General features: G+C 39.0%; 2 protein-coding genes across 4 annotated transcripts; one reads left to right on the top strand and one right to left on the bottom strand.

The window, feature by feature from the left end:
• The first annotated feature begins 42 nt into the window (after nucleotides 1-42).
• ints8 (integrator complex subunit 8) lies at nucleotides 43-12,758 on the top strand. 3 transcript variants are annotated; one of them, XM_080045015.1, is made up of 29 exons: nucleotides 43-70; nucleotides 992-1,125; nucleotides 1,551-1,725; nucleotides 2,090-2,230; nucleotides 2,605-2,676; nucleotides 2,771-2,822; nucleotides 3,123-3,302; nucleotides 4,047-4,154; nucleotides 4,380-4,532; nucleotides 4,725-4,825; nucleotides 5,184-5,325; nucleotides 5,553-5,623; nucleotides 6,220-6,395; nucleotides 6,850-6,980; nucleotides 7,436-7,546; nucleotides 8,040-8,244; nucleotides 8,689-8,810; nucleotides 9,042-9,081; nucleotides 9,306-9,450; nucleotides 9,741-9,774; nucleotides 9,873-9,932; nucleotides 10,351-10,412; nucleotides 10,647-10,765; nucleotides 11,054-11,157; nucleotides 11,486-11,536; nucleotides 11,793-11,866; nucleotides 11,974-12,038; nucleotides 12,188-12,231; nucleotides 12,619-12,758. In XM_080045015.1, exons 2-29 carry the CDS (start codon nucleotides 993-995, stop codon nucleotides 12,733-12,735), a joined length of 2,988 nt encoding a protein of 995 aa, XP_079901141.1. In that variant the 5' UTR covers nucleotides 43-70; nucleotide 992; the 3' UTR covers nucleotides 12,736-12,758. The 3 variants fall into 3 exon arrangements, with proteins under 3 accessions (XP_079901141.1, XP_079901139.1, XP_079901140.1); XM_080045013.1 differs by having other exon boundaries at nucleotides 52-178; nucleotides 987-1,125; XM_080045014.1 differs by lacking the exon at nucleotides 43-70 and adding an exon at nucleotides 75-178.
• Nucleotides 12,759-13,431: 673 nt separating this feature from the next.
• LOC307263770 (G1/S-specific cyclin-E2-like) lies at nucleotides 13,432-18,215 on the bottom strand. Its single transcript, XM_080045016.1, has 12 exons — nucleotides 18,188-18,215; nucleotides 17,251-17,283; nucleotides 17,070-17,127; nucleotides 16,884-16,934; nucleotides 16,212-16,360; nucleotides 15,680-15,815; nucleotides 15,247-15,393; nucleotides 14,809-14,904; nucleotides 14,500-14,634; nucleotides 14,237-14,348; nucleotides 13,807-13,964; nucleotides 13,432-13,561 (listed from the first exon to the last, which is right to left on the bottom strand). The coding sequence occupies exons 2-12, from the start codon at nucleotides 17,262-17,264 to the stop codon at nucleotides 13,475-13,477; spliced, it is 1,143 nt and encodes a 380-aa protein (XP_079901142.1). The 5' UTR covers nucleotides 17,265-17,283; nucleotides 18,188-18,215; the 3' UTR covers nucleotides 13,432-13,474.
• Between the last annotated feature and the right edge of the window lie 1,269 nt (nucleotides 18,216-19,484).

The raw sequence follows: 19,484 nt of genomic DNA, 5'->3' as shown, positions 1-19,484 counted from the left end.
AGAAACGACGGAATGTGGGTCTTCCTCGCGTCGAAGCGGAACCGGAAACAGCGCAGAGATGAAGCGCAGAGTATGTGAGAATCCAAACAGTCCGTGTAGCTGCTCCAGCTCTTTCTTCTGAGATTTTTGTGTATATTTAGCTCAGATATCAATTTATTGTTCAGTTTGGCCTGTTAAGGTAAGAGAAACCTTCCCGTCTGTGCTCTCGCAAGGCTGTAGAGTAGACTGTAGCCTGTTCGCTTCGTTAGCCCAAAACAAAACATATACACACACAACACATAGCGGGAGGAAGGGGGCGCTTCATTTATATACACGAGCAGCACCGAACCATCTCTGTGCGGTTACGTTCTGAATCTTTTAGTTGACAAGTTGGAAACTCCGCCCAGTTGGGAGGACGCGTTTATCAGATTAAACCTCCCTTCGCCATACATTCAATACAACTGTCAGTGATAAGGAGAAGCTTTTCACGATCCCAACATTATTGGCTGGATTACTGAGCTTGAATGCAAGATATATGTGCAGCAATACAGAAAAAATGTCTTTACCAAATATGTAATAAAGAATATCTATCTATCTATCTATCTATCTATCTATCTATCTATCTATCTATCTATCTATCTATCTATCTATCTATCTATCTATCACATGAACTATTACCATTAAAATGCACGTTCCTCCATGTAAAAGTAATAATATGACATCATTTGGATGACGTTGGTCCTGTAGACTAGAGCAGCAGACAACATTATTGTTGACATTGTACTTCACTTGTAACAGAGTGTAAAATCACTGATTGATTAGAAGCAGAAGGGCCCATTTCAAATAATGTCTTCTATATGTAAAGGTGGAGTAGAATGGAAATACTCCAGTATCTCTGGATTGTATAGTACTCACTCAGACACAGTTTATTTAACCATTTCTATCGGTCACTCACTGTATGTCTTAAAGGTCAGACTCATTTATAATTGTTCGTCTGTGTTCATCAGCGCAGGATGAGTGTGAAGGCGTCGGACCGGCCGGCCTCTGTGACGGGCAGTCGGCCCAGCACGCCGCTGCAGACTTCCTGGTTTGAGTTTCTGCTGGACGGAAGCCTGTTGGAGTCACACCTGCAGAAGTCAAACCCAGGTCAGCCCAGTGTTTCAATAAAACCAAGTTAAATGGTCACTGATTCTGGAGAACGCTTGATGTCAAAATCACTTTTTGTCAAAATCGATGAATTTCAGTGGAATCTGATGTTAATACACAGCCTGTTATGCAAACAAATGTTTTGTGAACAAAGGGGGCCTACTGTATCGAGCAGCACATACCCGTTTACAGAGCCTAGGCTGTGTATTAACACTGGATTAAATAAGAAAATGTTGGCATTGTTCATTAACCCCCAGTAAATGAAAAGAAGGGCATACAAATTAAACAACACACAGATTTATTGAACAGCTGACATAAAGCATTTGATGTTAGCTGCATTTCTTCACCTGGACTGAATACTCTGCATTCTCATCAATACGTTTATATATATATATATGTGTGTCCTTTTCTCTTTCCTCCAACAGACCCGACACCATCGCAGTTGATCATCCAGTTCCTGGAACAAGCGTCCAAGCCGTCTGTGAACGAGCAGAACCAGGTGCAGCCTCCGGTGGACAACCGCAGGAACCGCACGCTCAAGCTGCTCGCGCTCAAAGTCGCTGCGCACATGAAATGGGACCTGGATGCTCTGGAGAAAGGGTCAGTGTGTGTGTGTGTGTGTGTGTGGAGAAAGTTGATTTTATTTGATTTTTTTTTTCAGGCTTGACAGACTTTTAAAACTTGTTAACTTTGCCTTTAATTCAGTTCAGCGAGCATGAAAGGGTTTGAGGGATGAAGAATTTTGTCATCTTGTAGATTTTCTTTCTTGTAGAGTTACAGGTTTCGCCCAGATCTTTCAGGATTGTAACTGCCCAATTAATGACCTCAACAGAACTTATTTATAAAGTTGCCAGCAATGCAAACTTGATGAAAATGTCTCAGTATGTCGCTAATATCTGTTCTGTGGAATAATTCAGATGATTTCAGCCTGTTATGATATGATTGATCCTTGTTCCCATGGCAGCCTGACCACTCCAGTGTTGAACATGTTGCTGAACGAGCTGCTGTGTGTGAGCAAAGTTCCTCCCGGAGTGAAGCACGTAGAGCTGGACCTGTCCACCCTGCCGCCTACTACGGCCATGGGCGTCGTCATTTACAACCGCTGGTGAGTAACAAACACACGATGAAAAACTGGAACAAAACTCACTCAGGACTAGGCATGGGACAATAACTGGTTAAAAGGTATACCACAGTATGAAAAAGTCAAGGTTTCAATACCGCCATTATCTCTTGTACTAGAACACACAGGATGATAACATACAAGTGTATTAATGTTCAGAATATTCCTGCATCATAACTTTTACTTGAAGAGAAATGTGTAGAAGGTGTCTCTAAAAACCTTGTTGAGCTGCTCATTTAAAGGACTGCTTTTATTTTAATTTTGTTTGTTTGATTAAATTATTTTCATTATATAAGTTAATTGATGTTCAGAGTATTCTATTCTAAAGAAATCTTTTTCTTCTCCTTCTTCTTTCAAAGGGCGATCAGAACCATCGTGCTGAGCAGCTTTCCTGAGAAACAAACCAAACCGGGGCCTCACCAGATGAACATGTAAATCCTGCTCATTCCAAATAAACTGACTCATGCTTATCTGAAACTAATAAATGGTAATACCCATTGTAATACATGTTGTGTCCTCTCCTAGGATAAATATTGTGCAGCAAGAGAAAGAGATGACTGAAAACATCCTTGCTGTGGTGAGTTTACATGTTACTTGAAGAATGTATCTGAGTACCTTTTTAATAGCGCTATATGAATTAAATGCATTATGGGGGGCGCCCGTGATGTAGTGGTTAGAGCGTCCTCAGAAGCAGTAGACCACGGGTTCGAATATGTCCCGTGGTTGTTCTCTGCATGTCATTCCCCTCTCTGCCCAATTCCATCTCTGTCTCTCCAAACTAATAAAGTATAAAAAATGCCCCAAAAAATCTTTAAAAATAAATTAATTCAATATATTATTATTAAAAGAAAAACACTCTCCATCTCCTCCCCTGTAGCTGAAGGAGCAGGCGACAGACTCCATCAGTGTGCTGGAAGGAGCTGTGTGTCTGAAGAAAGATTTCTACGTTCACACTCTGAGAACTCTGGATCTACTCACTGCTGACGCCGCGGCTAACGGAGAGACGGAATCCTCCACCGCAGGGCTTCGCATCAGCGCTGATGAGCTGCACTGTCAGGTTGGTTCAGTTCTTAAAGGTGCAGTGTGTAAAGTATTTTATAGTATTATTTTTTATATTTTATTAGTTTTAATTAGTGTTTAATTGAAAATAAAAGTTTTTTATTTTTATAACCTTTTATATCTACTTAGGAGCGTTGTGCACCGCCATGTTTTTACAGTAGCATAGAATGGACAAACTTTTTTTTTTTTTTTTTTAAACTTTTATTTTAGTGGTTTTATAATTTTTTACATATGGACAAAGAAAACTGAATAACTAAACACATACAATACATACACAACACCCAACTCCCTCTCCCCTCCCCCTCCCCCTCCCTCACATAAACAGACAAGGAATTAAACAGACAAGGAATAGAATGGACAAACTTGCCATTTTTATATCTAGTGGGTTTTGGAAAATGCACCTGTTGGAAGACGAATAATTCAAAAACTTTAGAATACATAACTTAATACATCTTCACCTCATCACTGGATATTGTGGAAAGACTTAAGGCAGTGGTGGATGCTGCCGTTTTAAGGAACTCGCTTCTTGTCCTTAAAGGCCACCGTAGCTTCTGTAAATTCTCCTAAAGGGACAGGTTAGCAAGGGAGCGTTGCAATCTAGAGTTTCACCACAAGGTGATTCCAAAACACACCTTTATTACACAATGTACCTTTCAACCTTCTTCAGAACTATGAGAATATGTTTTTTTTTCTCAAACTTTGCCTTTTCTTAACTGGTCTGATTTGTATTTTGTGGTTCCAGGTGCATTATGATCTGGGAGCTATCTTCTTCCAGCAAGGCTGCACGGACCAGCCGGCCTTCCAGAAAGCTCGGGATCACTTCAGACAGACAAAGGAACTGTTAAAGAAGGTAAATCTAAAAGCTAAACATGACTTCCATTAAGTCATAATTGTCTCCTAGGACAGTTTGCCTCTTAACATTTGAGTTTTTTTAATTATTTGCACAATTTAAAATGTACAGAATGACAAAGATAACCAACATATACAGTGCAGGGAGGGGCAGTGGGCTTATATGAAGCCTCCACCTAAATAATAAAAAATGTCATAATGTCCTAAATGTATTTTCATTTTCCAGTGTGACTCAACTGTCCATGTGCACCTGGATGAGAAGCGTCTTGCCGGCTACTGGAACGCCTGCAAAGCTCTGACTGAAGACTGCGGCGCCTCGGACTCTCAGACCACGGCCTACGACCACATCAACAGCCTGATCCGCGCACACAAACACCAGGTCAGAGCACACACCCCAGTTTATTTATTTAAATTTAACCATTATTTTTATATTCTTATTGAGACAATGGACTCTTTGACAGCAGCAGGGCCCACAGTTTGGTTTAAAAAATGTAGTCTAACCTTTTGGTTCAATTAAAACAGCACATTATCTAAAACCTTGTTAATAAATTCCACTCCCTCCGGTTGACAGGCGGTCATTGAAGCCTTCATCAAAGACAACGTGACCCGCAGTATGCCCAACAACTACCGACGCTCCGTTCTCAGAGAGTTCCTGTACAAAGCACAACAAGGGTGAGAGCACATTCTGAACCAAAACCACAACTCATTCAGATTCATTCAGCTTAAAGTAGCTACGAGGAACTTTTAAATATATTTCTGAAACAGTCTAATTTTTCCTCTGATGATCATGAAAGACATGTAACAGCAAATACCATCAGTGCAAAGAATGCTATTTTTATATAGTTTTTCTCAATGCCTTTGTCATGGGTACACTCACCCAGGAACTAAAGCTGGGGTAGTAAAAACACTACCACTTTTGTCCAAAGGGGGTGCAAGAATGAACACAAACTAAAAGTTCCTCGTAGCCACTTTAATGATATGTGATGTATAAAGTTCTTATAGCAAAACCCCTCCCTCTTACACTCTGCAGGGAGTCGGGCTTGGATGAGATTTGTCACAAACTGTGTATTTGTAATGCCATCCGCGACTCTTTGGAAGGCGAAGTCCTCAGTCTGCGATTTCAACAGCTTCTCCTTAAGCCCAGTAAAAGGATGGTGGACTTCATTTTAGAGGTAATCGCCTTCTGTTGTCATTCTTAGAGAAGCTTATTGATTATGAACGAGGTAGGATGACACTGTATGAATGAAGGCTTTTTACTATTCATAGTATGTGTGTGATGTTGTGTCTCTTATCTGTGTGTGTGTGTGTTTGTTTAAGACATGATTTTATAGGAAGTCAGTGTCTCAAAATGTCGTTCTGAGTTAATTGCGTAACTTGGACCCTTTTCTCCCTCCTGCAGGTTTGCACTCTGTCTCTGGAGAAGGATCGTCTGACTGAGACAAGCAGGAGGAACATGGCCGCCTTCATGAAGTGAGTGAGAGTGTGAAGGAGTCTGGGGGTCACTTTACCTTTCACAGTAAAACAAACAGTGGAGTTTCTGACGTCATAATAATTTATATCGCGCTTTTCTCGCACTCAAAGCGCTTATCATGTGGTGACTTGATTACAGCCACAATTATGATATACACTGATGCAGTAGTTACTGTAAATGTGCTCTGAGGAACTTTCAGTTTTTGTTCATTCTTACACCCCCTTTGGACAAAAGCGGTAGTGTTTTTACTACGCCAGCTGTTGTTCCTAGGTGAGCGTACCCATGACAAAGGCATTAAGAAAAACTATATAAAAATAGCATTCTTTACACTGATGGCCTTGTTCACTGTTACATATCATTTATGATCATCAGACGAAAAATTAGACTGTTTCAGAAATATTTAAAAGTTCCTCGTAGCACCTTAAATGTGACGATAAAACCTTTCTCTAGTCTAAAATAAATCTTAGAACCTAGAGCCGACTTCGCTATCTGCTATAATCTTCACATTCTGCATTTCATTCAACAGCACTGATTCAAACTGTTTAAACCTATATCATGACATCATGTTTCAACTGAGAGTATATTTATCTTGCAGGACGCTGTGTGAGCGCCTGGAGGATCTGTCTCTGCTCTTCGTGGTCTCGTCTCACAAGGTTTTCATGGAGCTGCTGAAGGAGGAGGAGAGGAAGCTTCTGATGGACCAGATGAGGAAGAGATCGAGCACCATCAACCTCAGCGCCAAACCCCTGCCCTCTTTCTACGACATTCCAGGTACGCTGGGACAGTTCCTTCTGCCTTCTATTATGCAACATCCACATTTTGGGCCTGAGACATTATGTTTTTTTCGGGTTGTTCATCCATCCATCCATACATTTGTCTCCGTCCGGGCCATTCTTGCCATATCTCTTTATCTCTTTGAAGGATTTTCTTCAAACTTTGCACAAATGTCAACTCTGACTCAGATGATCTGATTTAGATTTTGGAGGTCAAAGATCATAGGACACTGCAACCTTAAATATTGTGAGATCGCAGAGACTTTGTACCATAATATAGCTTCTTTCTTAGTAGCTTTACCGTATTTAAAACATTACCTAGTACCTCCTATGTACTTTCACTGTTTCTGCAATTGTATGCAATATTTCCAGTTTCATTAGTTGTATGTCAAATGGCTCAGTGTTATGTTTCAGCCTCTTAAAGCTTGTATTGTGACGTCATCTCTCCTCAGCCTCGGCCAGTGTGAACATCGGGCAGTTGGAGCAGCAGCTGATTCTCTCACTGGAGCCGCGCAGAATCAGAACCATCCTGATAGAACTCCACGGAATGGCTGAGCGACCATTCTGGAGGGTCAACAGCAAGGTCAGAGGTCAATCTATATGATACAGGAAAGGGAAAGAAGTGCTGATATTTAATTTAGTTGGATTTTACATGTAAGCAATTTAAAATTAATTATTGATGAAACATAAAAGGTGAATGTCTGGGTATGTCAGAAGCCTTTACAGGCTTGTATGAAAACCACACCCAAAAACAACATTCGAATATAAGAATACAAAACAAACAAGAAATTCGAACGATCAAAGAAATGTATTTTAAATCTGTTACAAAATAATCTAAGTGTTAAAGAGTGTATGGTATATTAGATATTTTGTATTTTACATTTATATAAAATAACTTATATAAACAGTATGATTCACACATTGACAACATTTAACTTTATATTGTATCTTATTGTGGAAAACTTTTTTATTTTCATAATATAATTAAATATATTTACTGTAATAATGAAAATACAACTTGTCTGCTTGTGCGTGCAGTGGGAGGTTCCTCCAGACTATATTAACGTCATCCTCAGCATCAAAGACAACCTGACCAAGGACCTGGTTTACATCCTCATGGCCAAAGGACTCCACTGCATATCAATAAAGGTTTGAGGATTAAGTGCTTTTTTTCTGGTTAGTGGTATATTTAGGCTCATAATTATAAACACAGGTGTTGTATAAGCTACATTACAAAAGCAGCTTCAGGCTGTGAGAATCGGTTAAAGCTAAGACATGTTAAAGCCGCCTGTACTGCCTAACTATGTAACAGGAACTTGTGGTCTCTTTATGGACTGCTCTGCCATGTCTAAGTATTTAGCCGAATAGTTATCCAAATTGTGTTTTTGATTTAATTTTTTGTTGTAATACATTTCCGATTTCACGTTACTTCCTGAGTGCCTGCATGATTCTAGGGGACAGGCAGTAGAAACTCAAAATAGTATTTAGAGAAGAAGTCTAGTCTTGGTCAAATTTAAGTGGAATGGCAATTGAGGACAAAATGCCAATGGAAAAATAATATAAAAAAACTACTTTTTTGAATGAAAATCTTCCATAGTACATCAGCTATAAACACCTCCATCATGCCGTGTTGTTCCCTCAGGACTTTGCTCATGCGCGGCAGCTCTTCTCCTCCTGTCTGGAGCTGGTCACTGAGTTCTCTCCAAAGCTCCGTCAGGTGATGCTGAACGAGATGCTGCTGCTGGAGGTCCGCGCCCACGAAACCATGGCAACAGAGGGCAGCAAAGAGAGGCCGCCCTCAGACCTCGTCAGCAGGGTCAGGGGCTATCTGGAGATGAGGATACATGGTGAGGGCATGTTGATTTTTATTTAATTTTTTATATTATTTTTTTGGCATTTTTATGCTTTTTATTAGACAGCATTGGACAGACAGAGGTGAAATGGGGCAGAGAGGGGAATGAAATGCAGAAAACGACCAGGAGCTGGATTCTAACCTGTGGTCTGCTGCTTCTGAGGACTGGGCCTCTATTCTGGGGGCTCTAACCACTACATCACAAGCGCCACTATAGATTAATTCTGCAGTTTAGTAAGGGAAGCAAGGCATTTGTATTGATAATTTAGCACCATTCATGAAGCAATTCAAAGCACTTTACACAGAGAGACCTCAAACAGAGTATCTGCCTATTGATTGATTGATTCAATTTATTTCAGACGTATCAAAATTACAAAACACTATTCTCTTCAGATGCACTAGATCACAGGCCTTGTCCTTGTGTTGTGTTTGTGCCCAGATCTGCCTCTGCGTCAGGTGGTGGGAGAGGAGTGTGTGGCCTTCATGTTGAACTGGAGGGAGAACGATTACCTCACTCTGCAGGTGCCTCAGTCGCTGGTCATGAACAACCCCTACATCAAGGTAAGAAGAAGTCATTTCAAATTCATTATTCAACACTTTCAAACCCTTCACTGCCTCATTGTAGAAGCTAGGTAGATGTTATTGTTGTCTTTTAAAGGTGCAGTGTTAAATACAGGTGTATAGTGCCATCTAGTGGTGAAAAGTCTAGATTGCATTTCTCCATGACAAATAAAACCTGTTGAATCTTGAAAGTCTTGTTTGAATTCTTCTTCTCTTGTTTCCTGCTGCTAGCTCGGGCAGCTGCTGGCGTCCACATGCAAAGAGCTCCCAGGTACAGTGTTCTATTTCATTCAGTTATTATCATTTTCTTTACCATGAACAGTATTCTATTTCGTCTCAGGGTCTCTCTTCACTTGTGTGTTTCGCTTATACATTTTTCTTCTTTTATATTGCATTGTTGAAGGGAGCTTAAAAGACTTAATAATTGAATTGCTGATTACTGCTGCTGTAATTGTTGTGCATATGACAGATAAACCATCTTGAATCTTGCCTCAGGTCCTAAGGAGGTTCGGCGCACGGCCAAGGAGCTGTGGGAGGTGGTGGTGCAGATCTGCAGCGTGTCCGTCCAGCACAAGAGGAACAACGACGGCCGAGTGGGACTCATCAAACACAGGGAGTCTTCTATGGGCATCCTGCACCGGTACACACTCTTCAGGGTTCCCTCAGGGTCTTACAAGCATTACAAAAATTTCAAGGAAGAGTATTGGACTTCCTTCACAAAGCGCTTATAATTTGATTACGCTTTTAAATACTTGGAAAAGGGTTGTTATATATGTGACTAATAAGCTTTATAATATGTTTTATCAAGTGTTTATACCACTATCTATGGTTTATACACACTTCACCATGCTATTGTTACGGTATATCAATGTGAGCATTAATTTGCGTTTATTATAAATCTTCTTTTTTTTATCATCTAACCCATTTTAGGAGCAAATTCATCACTTTCGTCAAGAAAATTAGAGTAAGTATAATAAATAAGCCCAACTGTGGAAATGTTAAAGTTTCACTGATAAGGTGCCGTTGCTTCAGAAGTCACTAGTTTGATCTCAATTCTCACAGGAGCCGTTGGTGCTGACGACCCTCATCTCACTGTTTGTGAGGCTCCACAGCATAGTGCGGGTATGTCTCTCATGTTAAGATGTTTCATTTTCTACTCTGTATTTACACTGTAGCGTCGCTCATAGGCTGTATATATGAAATGGATAATGTATTTATTTTCTTTCTTAAAGTTTCATGTGTAAAATAGTTTCATAGTTCCTCTTTTTAATAATGGATTAATTAACTTAATTACCGTATTAATTTCAGTTTTTAATGTACAAAAAGTTATTATTAAATAAAGAAATTTTTTATTACAATTTCTATACCTGTTGTGGTCCACTACAGAGCATAGGAAATAAAGAGTTGGCTAAAATGGAAAGGCTTAAAGTTACAGATACCTTAAGCAAGTACCATGAGCTCTTGCTGCAGTGTCTCTATGGAAACTACAAGTTGTTCTCTTTGGTGCTTTTCACAACTCAACCGTTTCCTCTTTCTTTAGGACGATATTGTAAATGAAGTCACAGCAGAACATCTCTCCATCTGGCCATCTACTCTTGCAAAGTAAGAGCTGATTTTTTTTTCTAAATTAAATGTTTAAGATGTCATACGTCAAGCCACTAAATCTAAAAATTGTGTGTGTGTGTGTGTGTGTGTGTGTGTGTGTGTGTGTGTGTGTGTGTGTGTGTGTGTGTGTGTGTGTGTGTGTGTGTGTGTGTGTGTGTGTGTGTGTGTGTGTGTGTGTGTGTGTGTGTGTGTGTGTGTGTGTGTGTGTGTGTGTGTGTGTGTGTCGTGCAGCATACAGGCAGTAGATGTGGAAGCTGTGGCTGTGACGGTCAAAGAGCTGGTGTCCTACGCCCTCACCCTGAACCCTAACAACCAGTCGTGGCTCGTCACACAGGCCGATATCTATTTTGGTGAGAAGTTTTTTGCACAGACAGCGCTGTTAAGCCTAAGATATTCAATATACAACCTTTGTTTTTTTATGTTAGAGTTTTTAGTGGTTGTTTCAAACTTCTGTCGAAAACATCTGTCTGCTACATTGGTTCCAAAAATTCCACGGAAACAAACGCATTGTGTGATTTAAATGTTTTATTTTATTTTACCTTTTATTTAACCAGGCAGGTCATTAAGAACACATTCTTATTTACATTCTTATTTACAAAGACAGCATATTAACTGAAGCGTCTGTCTCTCTGTTTCAGTGACCAATCAGTACTCTGCTGCCCTGAACCTTTACCTCCAGGCCGGGGCCGTCTGCTCCGACTTCTTCACCAAAGCCGTTCCCCCCGACGTCTACTCTGACCAGGTACATCACACACCAGTTACGCACTGTTCTTTAATAAACACATAACACCTACTGTCACCATTTACAACAGCAGCTTTCAGCGGTTGGCAAGTAATGTTTTAAAATAAAGTAAAGTTTTTGATAATTTGCTTTTATTTTTTGAGGAATTTAAAAGGAGTTACTACAGTTAAATAATTATAAAATACAAAAAAATATCACATAACATTACAGTCATGTGACTTAAAAAGAACAAAAAGATAAGAATTCAACATACTTGATTCACTGAGATACAGTTTCAGTGCACTGTATTTCTCCTAAGTGAAACTAAACCACTGACTGTTGTTCACAGGTGCTGAAGAGGATGATCAAGTGCTGCTCGATGATGAACTGCCACACACAGGTCAGAGATCAAATCCAGCAGCAGCCTTTGTTTGAACTAATGGCACCTGCTGCTAGTCACAAGTCTGTCTCCATAGCCTGATAGTAAAAGGCTTTGATTAGTAGACCTTGTTCCCTGTATCAGCGTTTGAATGAGGTTTTTATCACAGTTTCAGTTTCAAAGTGAATGTTTGTTTTCAGTTTACACTACAGCCGATTTTAATCTTAAAATGTAATGATTTTACATGTGAAACAACCTTTTCTCTTATTGTTGTCAGGTGGCTGTTTTGTGTCAGTTTCTCCGAGAGGTCGACTACATGACGGCTTTTAAAGCTCTTCAAGAACAGAACAGGTACGATACAATGTGATACACACACACACACAACTCTTAACAACCAGCAGCGTTACTGAACATTTCTCACATCATCTTCATAATTATCTTGTTCTTTGTCTCCACAGTCACGATGCCATGGACTCTTTCTACGACTACATCTGGGACGTCACCATTCTGGAGTTCCTCACACGTATCCTCCACCACCTATTATTGATTCATGACGGGAAAACTTCAAATCATATTCTGTCAATTCTGTATTGTTGAGCGCATTTTGTTTAACTGTCTTTTCAAACTGTCTGTTAAAATACAAGGTTAATTTTTCCTTGACCGTGCGTTCAGATATTCATCACAAACGGGGCGAAACTGAGAAGAGACAGATAGCGGTAAGTCCTTCAGACACAAAAGTTTGACCCATTTTTTGCACTAAAAATCAAAAGATCAACTTCTGTTTAGAGGTGAAATGTATATCATGTTTCATATGAATTAACAGTAGCTTGACAACATCCTATTATAGTTTTGAGATAAGAACTCTTAATGCATTCTTAAGATCGTCCACTGGGCGAAACATTTAACTGTTTTGTTTGATCAATCTTATATTTCAACAAGGTTTGGTCAACTTTTTTTAAAAAAACTAAATGTTCATGTATGTGAGCTTCTGTAACCTTAATCTTTGTCTCACATTGCCATGTTGGAACCGTCAATTATTAGATATGGAAAATGGCTTATTCAACGTATATTTTAAAATGCTGTTTAAAACATTTCTTGCCCAGATCAAAGCGATCGGCCAGACGGAGCTGAACACCAGTAACCCAGAGGAAGTGCTTCAGCTGGCGGCTCAGAAGAGGAAGAAGAGGTTCCTGCAGGCCATGGCCAAACTGTATTTCTAGGGACATGTGTGGACCAGTCAGACAGTGAGGGGTTGGGGTGGGGGGGATGTATATTTTATTTGTGGAAAAAAATAAATACAGTTGCTCATTTTTTACACTTGAAATCATTTGAAATGAATTCTTTAAAATAAAATAAAAATCACTGACTAAATCATTGCCCTGAGTTACACAAACACTATGGTAAAGATATGACAGTGTGCACATAGCCAGAGCGTTCTGATTCACACACTTGACCTGTACATTAAGTTACCTTCTGCATTTAGTTTAAATAAGACAATTTTTAAAAATGGCTGCTATTGGAAAGCAGCAAACATTTGTCCGACCCTGAAGCAGTTTTGTTGTTGATATCTGTTGCCTGTACATATTTAATATGCTACAAATGTAAACCATTGCACATCACTTTCCGTAATAAAACATTTCCTAGAAATTAAATTCTCAGCACATAAAAAAAAAAAAACATTTATTTTCTGAATTAATGCAGGAAGTTGCTAAAAACAGCTTACTATTCAGCGTAAAGCTTTGGGAAGAATGCAAAAGAGTCTATAAATACAGTATCATCACATTTTCTCCTGGATAATGCATTCAGTGGTACATTTCACATCAGCGGTTGTGAAATTATCTCCCATTAAGTTTTCCCGTTGGTTCAGAGCTTAATGCAGTAAACAGGACTGTGTTCGTGGGACTTTTAACTCCGTATCGTCTTGGTTTCACTCTCACTCCAGAGTGTTCCTCTTGTAGTTCAGTGTGTGCCGAGCGTACAGGGTTTCTCTGTGCTGTTGGGTGGAGTGGGGAACTGGCCGCTCACCTCCTTCTTACCGGCCTCCTCCTGAAGGAAAAGACAGATTTAAGATCAGAAACTGATAAAGTACAATCAAATATTACAGTTATAATGGCAGTTTTATGTTGCACTTATATCAACTTTGATGTGTAAATGATACAGCTCAATAGAAATCATGCAGCAATTTTTTCTTGCGTATGGTCAAAATTCAGTTTGTGGAAGTCGCTCAAACAAAAGCATCAGCCATTTTAAAAGTGATGTAACAATTAATATCCCACAATGAAAATACGAACCAGCATAGTCATGTAGTCCATGTGTGTCTGGATGTTGTGTCTGTCTTCTGTCTTTACTCTGATAAAATCCCTGAGTGTCGCTCGGCAACACCGGCCCAAGGTCTCCACAAAGGGCGCCATCCAGTTAACACACAGCTGGGTGGCGTCTACCGACAGACCTGGACAGAAATCAAAACAAATAAAATGTGTTTACATGCACTCATTAACCTGTGGGCTGTGGGTCACACCGAGATGGCATTATGTAGGTTTTACTGAACAAATACAAACATATTACTTATTATTATATGTTGCCATCTTCAAGGCTTGATTAATAATGCAGAGAGACAGAGATGAAATGGGGCAGAGAGGGTAATGACGTGCAGAGAACGACCACAGGCTGGATTCTAAACCGGGTCTGCTGCGAGGGCTGAGCCCCGAAATCTAAACTTACCTGAAACTTTTTCAACTGTTTCCTGAGGAAGGAAATGTCTCAGGACCGAAGCCGCCAACACACGATACTGGAAGTCCAGAGAGTTGATGTTGAGGATACACAAGTCTAGAAGCTACAAGAGAAACAAGGGAATTTAACATTAGTCATGAGCCAGACTTTAAAACAAATTAATACAAGTGTATACATTGGTTTGGATTTTAGACTTTTAAAAAAAGACAATGAAAATCCCATCTGTTTGTAGATATGCCCAGAAAAACACCTACACGTGTCATCTGTATGTAGGCGTCCTGTGGAAACTGTTGCTGCAGCAGGTCGGAGTTTGTGTTCATTGAAGCCATCTGGAAATAAAGCTTCAGCCAAGACACGGCCGTCTCAGGACAAAGGTTCCAACTCAGCGCCTGTATGTCATAGGAGAGTTATGAGAAAACTAAATCATTTTAATTTATAGATTTCTAATGAAGAATCATGAGCGAAAACAGGCACACTTGCAAACATTTAAGAGTTTAAAAAAAATTAAATTAACCAAATTTACACAACAAAAAAGCAGCACGAACCCTGATTAAAAGCCTTACCTTTAAAATGATTAACTCCATTTGAAGTATTTCTTGTTCGTAGTAGGTCCCTGCCGTCACGTAGGCCATCTGTGAGAGCTTTGGTGGACAGGCTTCCTACAGGGAAAGAAAATATAACTCAAAAATGTATCCAACGTAATAAATGGGCATTTTGCTATCTACTGTGGCCCCCTTTGTTTACAGAGTCTAGGTTATGTATTTAACAGAAGATATTTTTTTGACACACACACACACACACACAGTGGATTATGAGGAGGAGATATTCAGTCAAATAGATTTTGACAAAACTGATTTTGACAACAAGCGTTTACTAGAAAAATGGCTGACTCCACCTTTAAGGGCAAGTTTTCCACTTGATAGCGTCTCTTGTCACAGTGCTGCACAGTTTAATTCTAACTAAATTAAATAACGCTCCCCTCCCCGTTATATGTTCCTTACCTCCATCTTTGCTGCTATAAACAGGCAGGTGATCCCAATGAGCTGCAGCATGTTCTTCTCCACGTTGTTCTGCGTCAACATGAAGCGGTCAAAGTAATCCTGCGCCAGGTACAACGTCTGTCTGTGCAGAGCGTACACCTCACTCACCTGGTGGAAGGAATAGAGAATGTAAATATTAGTTATTGCATGGCTTTGTTTTAAAACGTGTACTATGCAGTTTCAGAGGAGGTGGATTTGTTTATGTGCTGAGCCTGCAGATAGTTTACAAAACATATATCAATACATTTGATAGACATAAATGTTAAATTACAAAAAAAAGGACAAATGTTTAACTAACAACCCCCCCATTAAAACAAAATAAAGTAATTTCAGTTGAAGCAAAGCAAGTTATTGAAACACTGGCAATATGAATCTGAGCTGCGGCTGAACTCACCTCTATTAACCAGTCGAGGAGGATGGATCTCATCTTAGGTTGTATCGTTGGATGTTTCTGCATGAAGCTCTTGCTGTGTCTGTAACTCTGCTCCCTGTGAACCATCTTCACCCACACGTCTTCAGGAGAGCCCCAGCTGGAACAGGCAGACACACAGATCAAGCATTAGTGGATTAAATCGATTAAAAGACACTTATTCAACTAAAATACTAAAAACAAGTAATTTATGGGTCCTTGGCCGCAAAGCAGAGGACATACATTGTAAGTAAAACATTGGCTGAAAAGGTGTATGCTGAAGCTGAGGCTTAAAAGGACTTCAACTATTAGATTGATTAAGTTTATGTGGATTTGTTTTGGTCTTTGATCAAATTAAATAAAACTTCCTTTGGGTTTTGGACTGTTAGTGAGACAAAACAACATCTGATGAATTTGCCTTGTGCTTTAAGGATACCGTGATGTTTCTTTTTCAGACCAATAAAATACCAGGCTTCTTGTGTATGTGATTATCAATTATAAACCAATATAAATTTACCCAATCTGAGGCAGAGGTGAAGGCCGAACCAAGGAATGTCCCGAGGGAAGAACTGCAAAGCCGGGATCGTCACAGTCGATCTGGATTTCCTTCTCTGGAGTCTGGACCCGAATAGAAGGCTTGGTGATGCCTTCAAGTACCAGCTGGTTCTGAAATGATTAAGATTGAGACAATCTGAATTTATAAAATGCTTTGACAATATTGTGCTATTACATTCACACCAATAAAGGTTGTTATTTTTCAAAACTAGAATTGTGTTCAAAATGTGTTAATCATTTAATAGCTACGAACTGCTCATATAAGTTATTTCTGTTGTTCTGATTCTGACTTAAAGAAAAGGAAACATGTTTTTCTTTTGCTTTCTTCTTGTAGAAGATAAGTAATCCAGGATAGTGGGAAGATTTGGGCTTTATCAGCTTTCATAAGATAAATCGCATGAGCACCCACGTCTACATAATAAACAACCTGAAGATTGCAGGGTCATTTCCGATTCATTGGTGGAATAATCTGTAGAATACTTCATGACTAAGATAAACGATGAGTGTGGCTCTACTCTGTAACTTTTGTCTTTTCCTACCGATTGTTCTTGGAATGATTAATATATTTTTGTGCCTTTGAACTCACTTCAACCAATAAAACGAATATCATAAAATAAAATAGAAAGTGAAATACCTTCTCACACTGCAGCTTGGACAGAGGCTGAACCTTTTTTCTGTTGCTTTGCTGAAAAGAAAACATAGTGTAAAAAGTGCTTTGTGAGACAATTGTAATGCAATAAGTTTCTATATATAATCAAGTACAACTATACAATATCAATCACTTAATCAATCAATATATTTATTAGGGACCTTATCTTACCTTTGTAATTTTGCCTTTCTGCCCTGGAGCATTTTCAGATCTTTTCTGCAGGCTACCACTGCAAAGAAATCAAACTGAAATCAACATGGAGGCTGGAGATTTGACTAGAGCACCACATATACAAAATATATACAACAACTACGATAATAATTATTCATAAAGCAATAAATAAGGTCCTTACCCTCGTCTTGTCATGGTTTTGGCTGCTGGTTTTCTGTAAGAAAGGGAAACAATTCAAAAAGCTAAATGAGTGTTTATCACCGTCAAAACCAGGAAGTAGGTCCTCAGATAGCAAACAGCTGCAGCAGATATCTTACAATTGTCACGCAAAACATGAACGTGCATCGTTTCCTACATTCAAACCTGACCACAGGCGCGGCCAACAATATTTAATAAGCGCGGAAATTAATCTGTAACCACCGCATTTAATATATAGTCTATGGCCACCCTCCGCGAGACAAAACGTTGCTGCTAAAACTGTAATATTAAGAGCGATATATCATGTCTCTACGGATACTACTGGTCTGGGTATTGTGAGTCCAGCAGCTGCATGAGACATTAACCGACCATGACAAGCACAAAGACACAAAAGCTCCCACACAAAAGGCTAGTGGGACGGGGACATTTTGTACCGAATATCACTGAATAAACGCGTTTAATTCAACACTAAACCAAAACTATATATACTAAACAACACACCCGATACTGTTTATCTCATAATTTCCTGCGCCATTGCCCTGTGTGTTTTATTATTAACGTTTAATTCAGCTGCAACTTTACAGGGGACCAAAACCAGGAACAGAAAACTTTTTGTTTACTATTTTGAGACCACAGGATCTTACTAAAGTTACTAAAACACTCTCCAGTGTCTCCTAGACAACAGTTATCGTAGTAACTCTAACTTTAACGCTTGTTTTCTTTACACGAACCACTCGGGACGTACTAGCTTAAAAAAACAAAGATTACAAACACATCAGCGTAAATAACTATCAAACTGATACTTTAACTCAATACTAGCATTACACACCTGAACATAAACCACGTAGGGATGGTTTAGAGTTGCTAAAATGAAGCTAAAGAGCTCAATAGACTCCACAGCTGTGATGTTTGCTGCTTACCTCTTCTGGTTCCGAGTCCAAATCAAGCCTGTTTCTATTTGGCGCTGGCGCCAACGAGTTTGCGCATGCGGCTCATTGCGCATGCGCAGCCATTCCCAACCCTAAACCATTAGTAGGAGGTCGAAGGAGGTCAAGAAATGTTTAACTTTACAGGTGAGAAGAAGCTGTAATTATGATTCCATTGTAATTATATTAATTCACTCTGCTTTAGTTTAAACAGTCGCTGCGGGTTCAGTATTATTTTGCTGTAAACTTACTGCATTCTTGATATTGTTTTTATTGATGAAGATGTTTGTGCATAGTCTACTTCAGATTTCGTATTGTTATTTCTATTTTGTGTAGGCATGAATATTGTCGTATACTGTGTATACCCATTTCAGATATGTGTGTGTCTGTGTGAATATTTGGGCATATAGGCCTAGGCTACTCTTTATATTTTCTCTCCTTATTTTGAGAAAGCGAACACACTTTACTATAATCAAACGTTTGGATTTAAGTTTATGAGATATTTTTTGTTTAAGAAAAGGTGTTAAAATAAGTTTAACTTACATTATCTACTTCTCTTTTTATTTCGATGGAGGAGTCATTTGAATTTCCGGCATATCGTTCGAGGGCGGGGCTTAAGAAACCGGGCAGCCAATGGGAGAGAGAGTTGAGTTTAGCGCGTGCTCCTGTGACCGGATGTAAACAAAGCAGGGAGCTGTCAGAGGAGAGGATATGATAGCTCTCAGTTTCACAGCTTTTAAAACGGACTCATGTCTAAAATGCCCTAAAAATGTAAGTAAATACATCTGCAAGCTTGGTTTGGTGTCCTTAAAAGAATATAATAAAAATATATACCGTAGACAGCATTGAGAAAAGCCAGAGAATAGCTGCTCAATATTGCCCTCGTCTGTTTAAATGTGGTATTAACTCACCAGTCTAATTTCATGTTTAGTTTAGGTATTTATTTGACTCACATCTTGACCATTATATGATGTTAATGTTACAGCACATATTATTTGCTAACATTTGTTACACAAAAAAAAACATCCAATTCATTGTATGTAATATATTTCATACTAAATGTGTTATCCAGTTATATTAGCCTTTTATTGTTTTTGTGAGTTTGAAGTTTACTATTGCATAGTTTTCATTTGTAAAACTGATTTAATTTCAAGACGTTTCAAATGCTATTTACATGGTGTGTGAAGGTTAAAAAATAAATTTATAAAGAAAACATAGAGGCACATTTAAAAAAAATGTTTTACATACTGTATATTTTCTAATTTTTAATATATTTTTTTAATTGTAATAT

Source organism: Ammodytes marinus, assembly GCF_949987685.1.
Source record: "Ammodytes marinus genome assembly, chromosome: 17".
Taxonomy (NCBI): Eukaryota; Metazoa; Chordata; class Actinopteri; order Uranoscopiformes; family Ammodytidae; genus Ammodytes; species Ammodytes marinus.
This window is presented reverse-complemented; position numbering and strand designations above follow the sequence as displayed.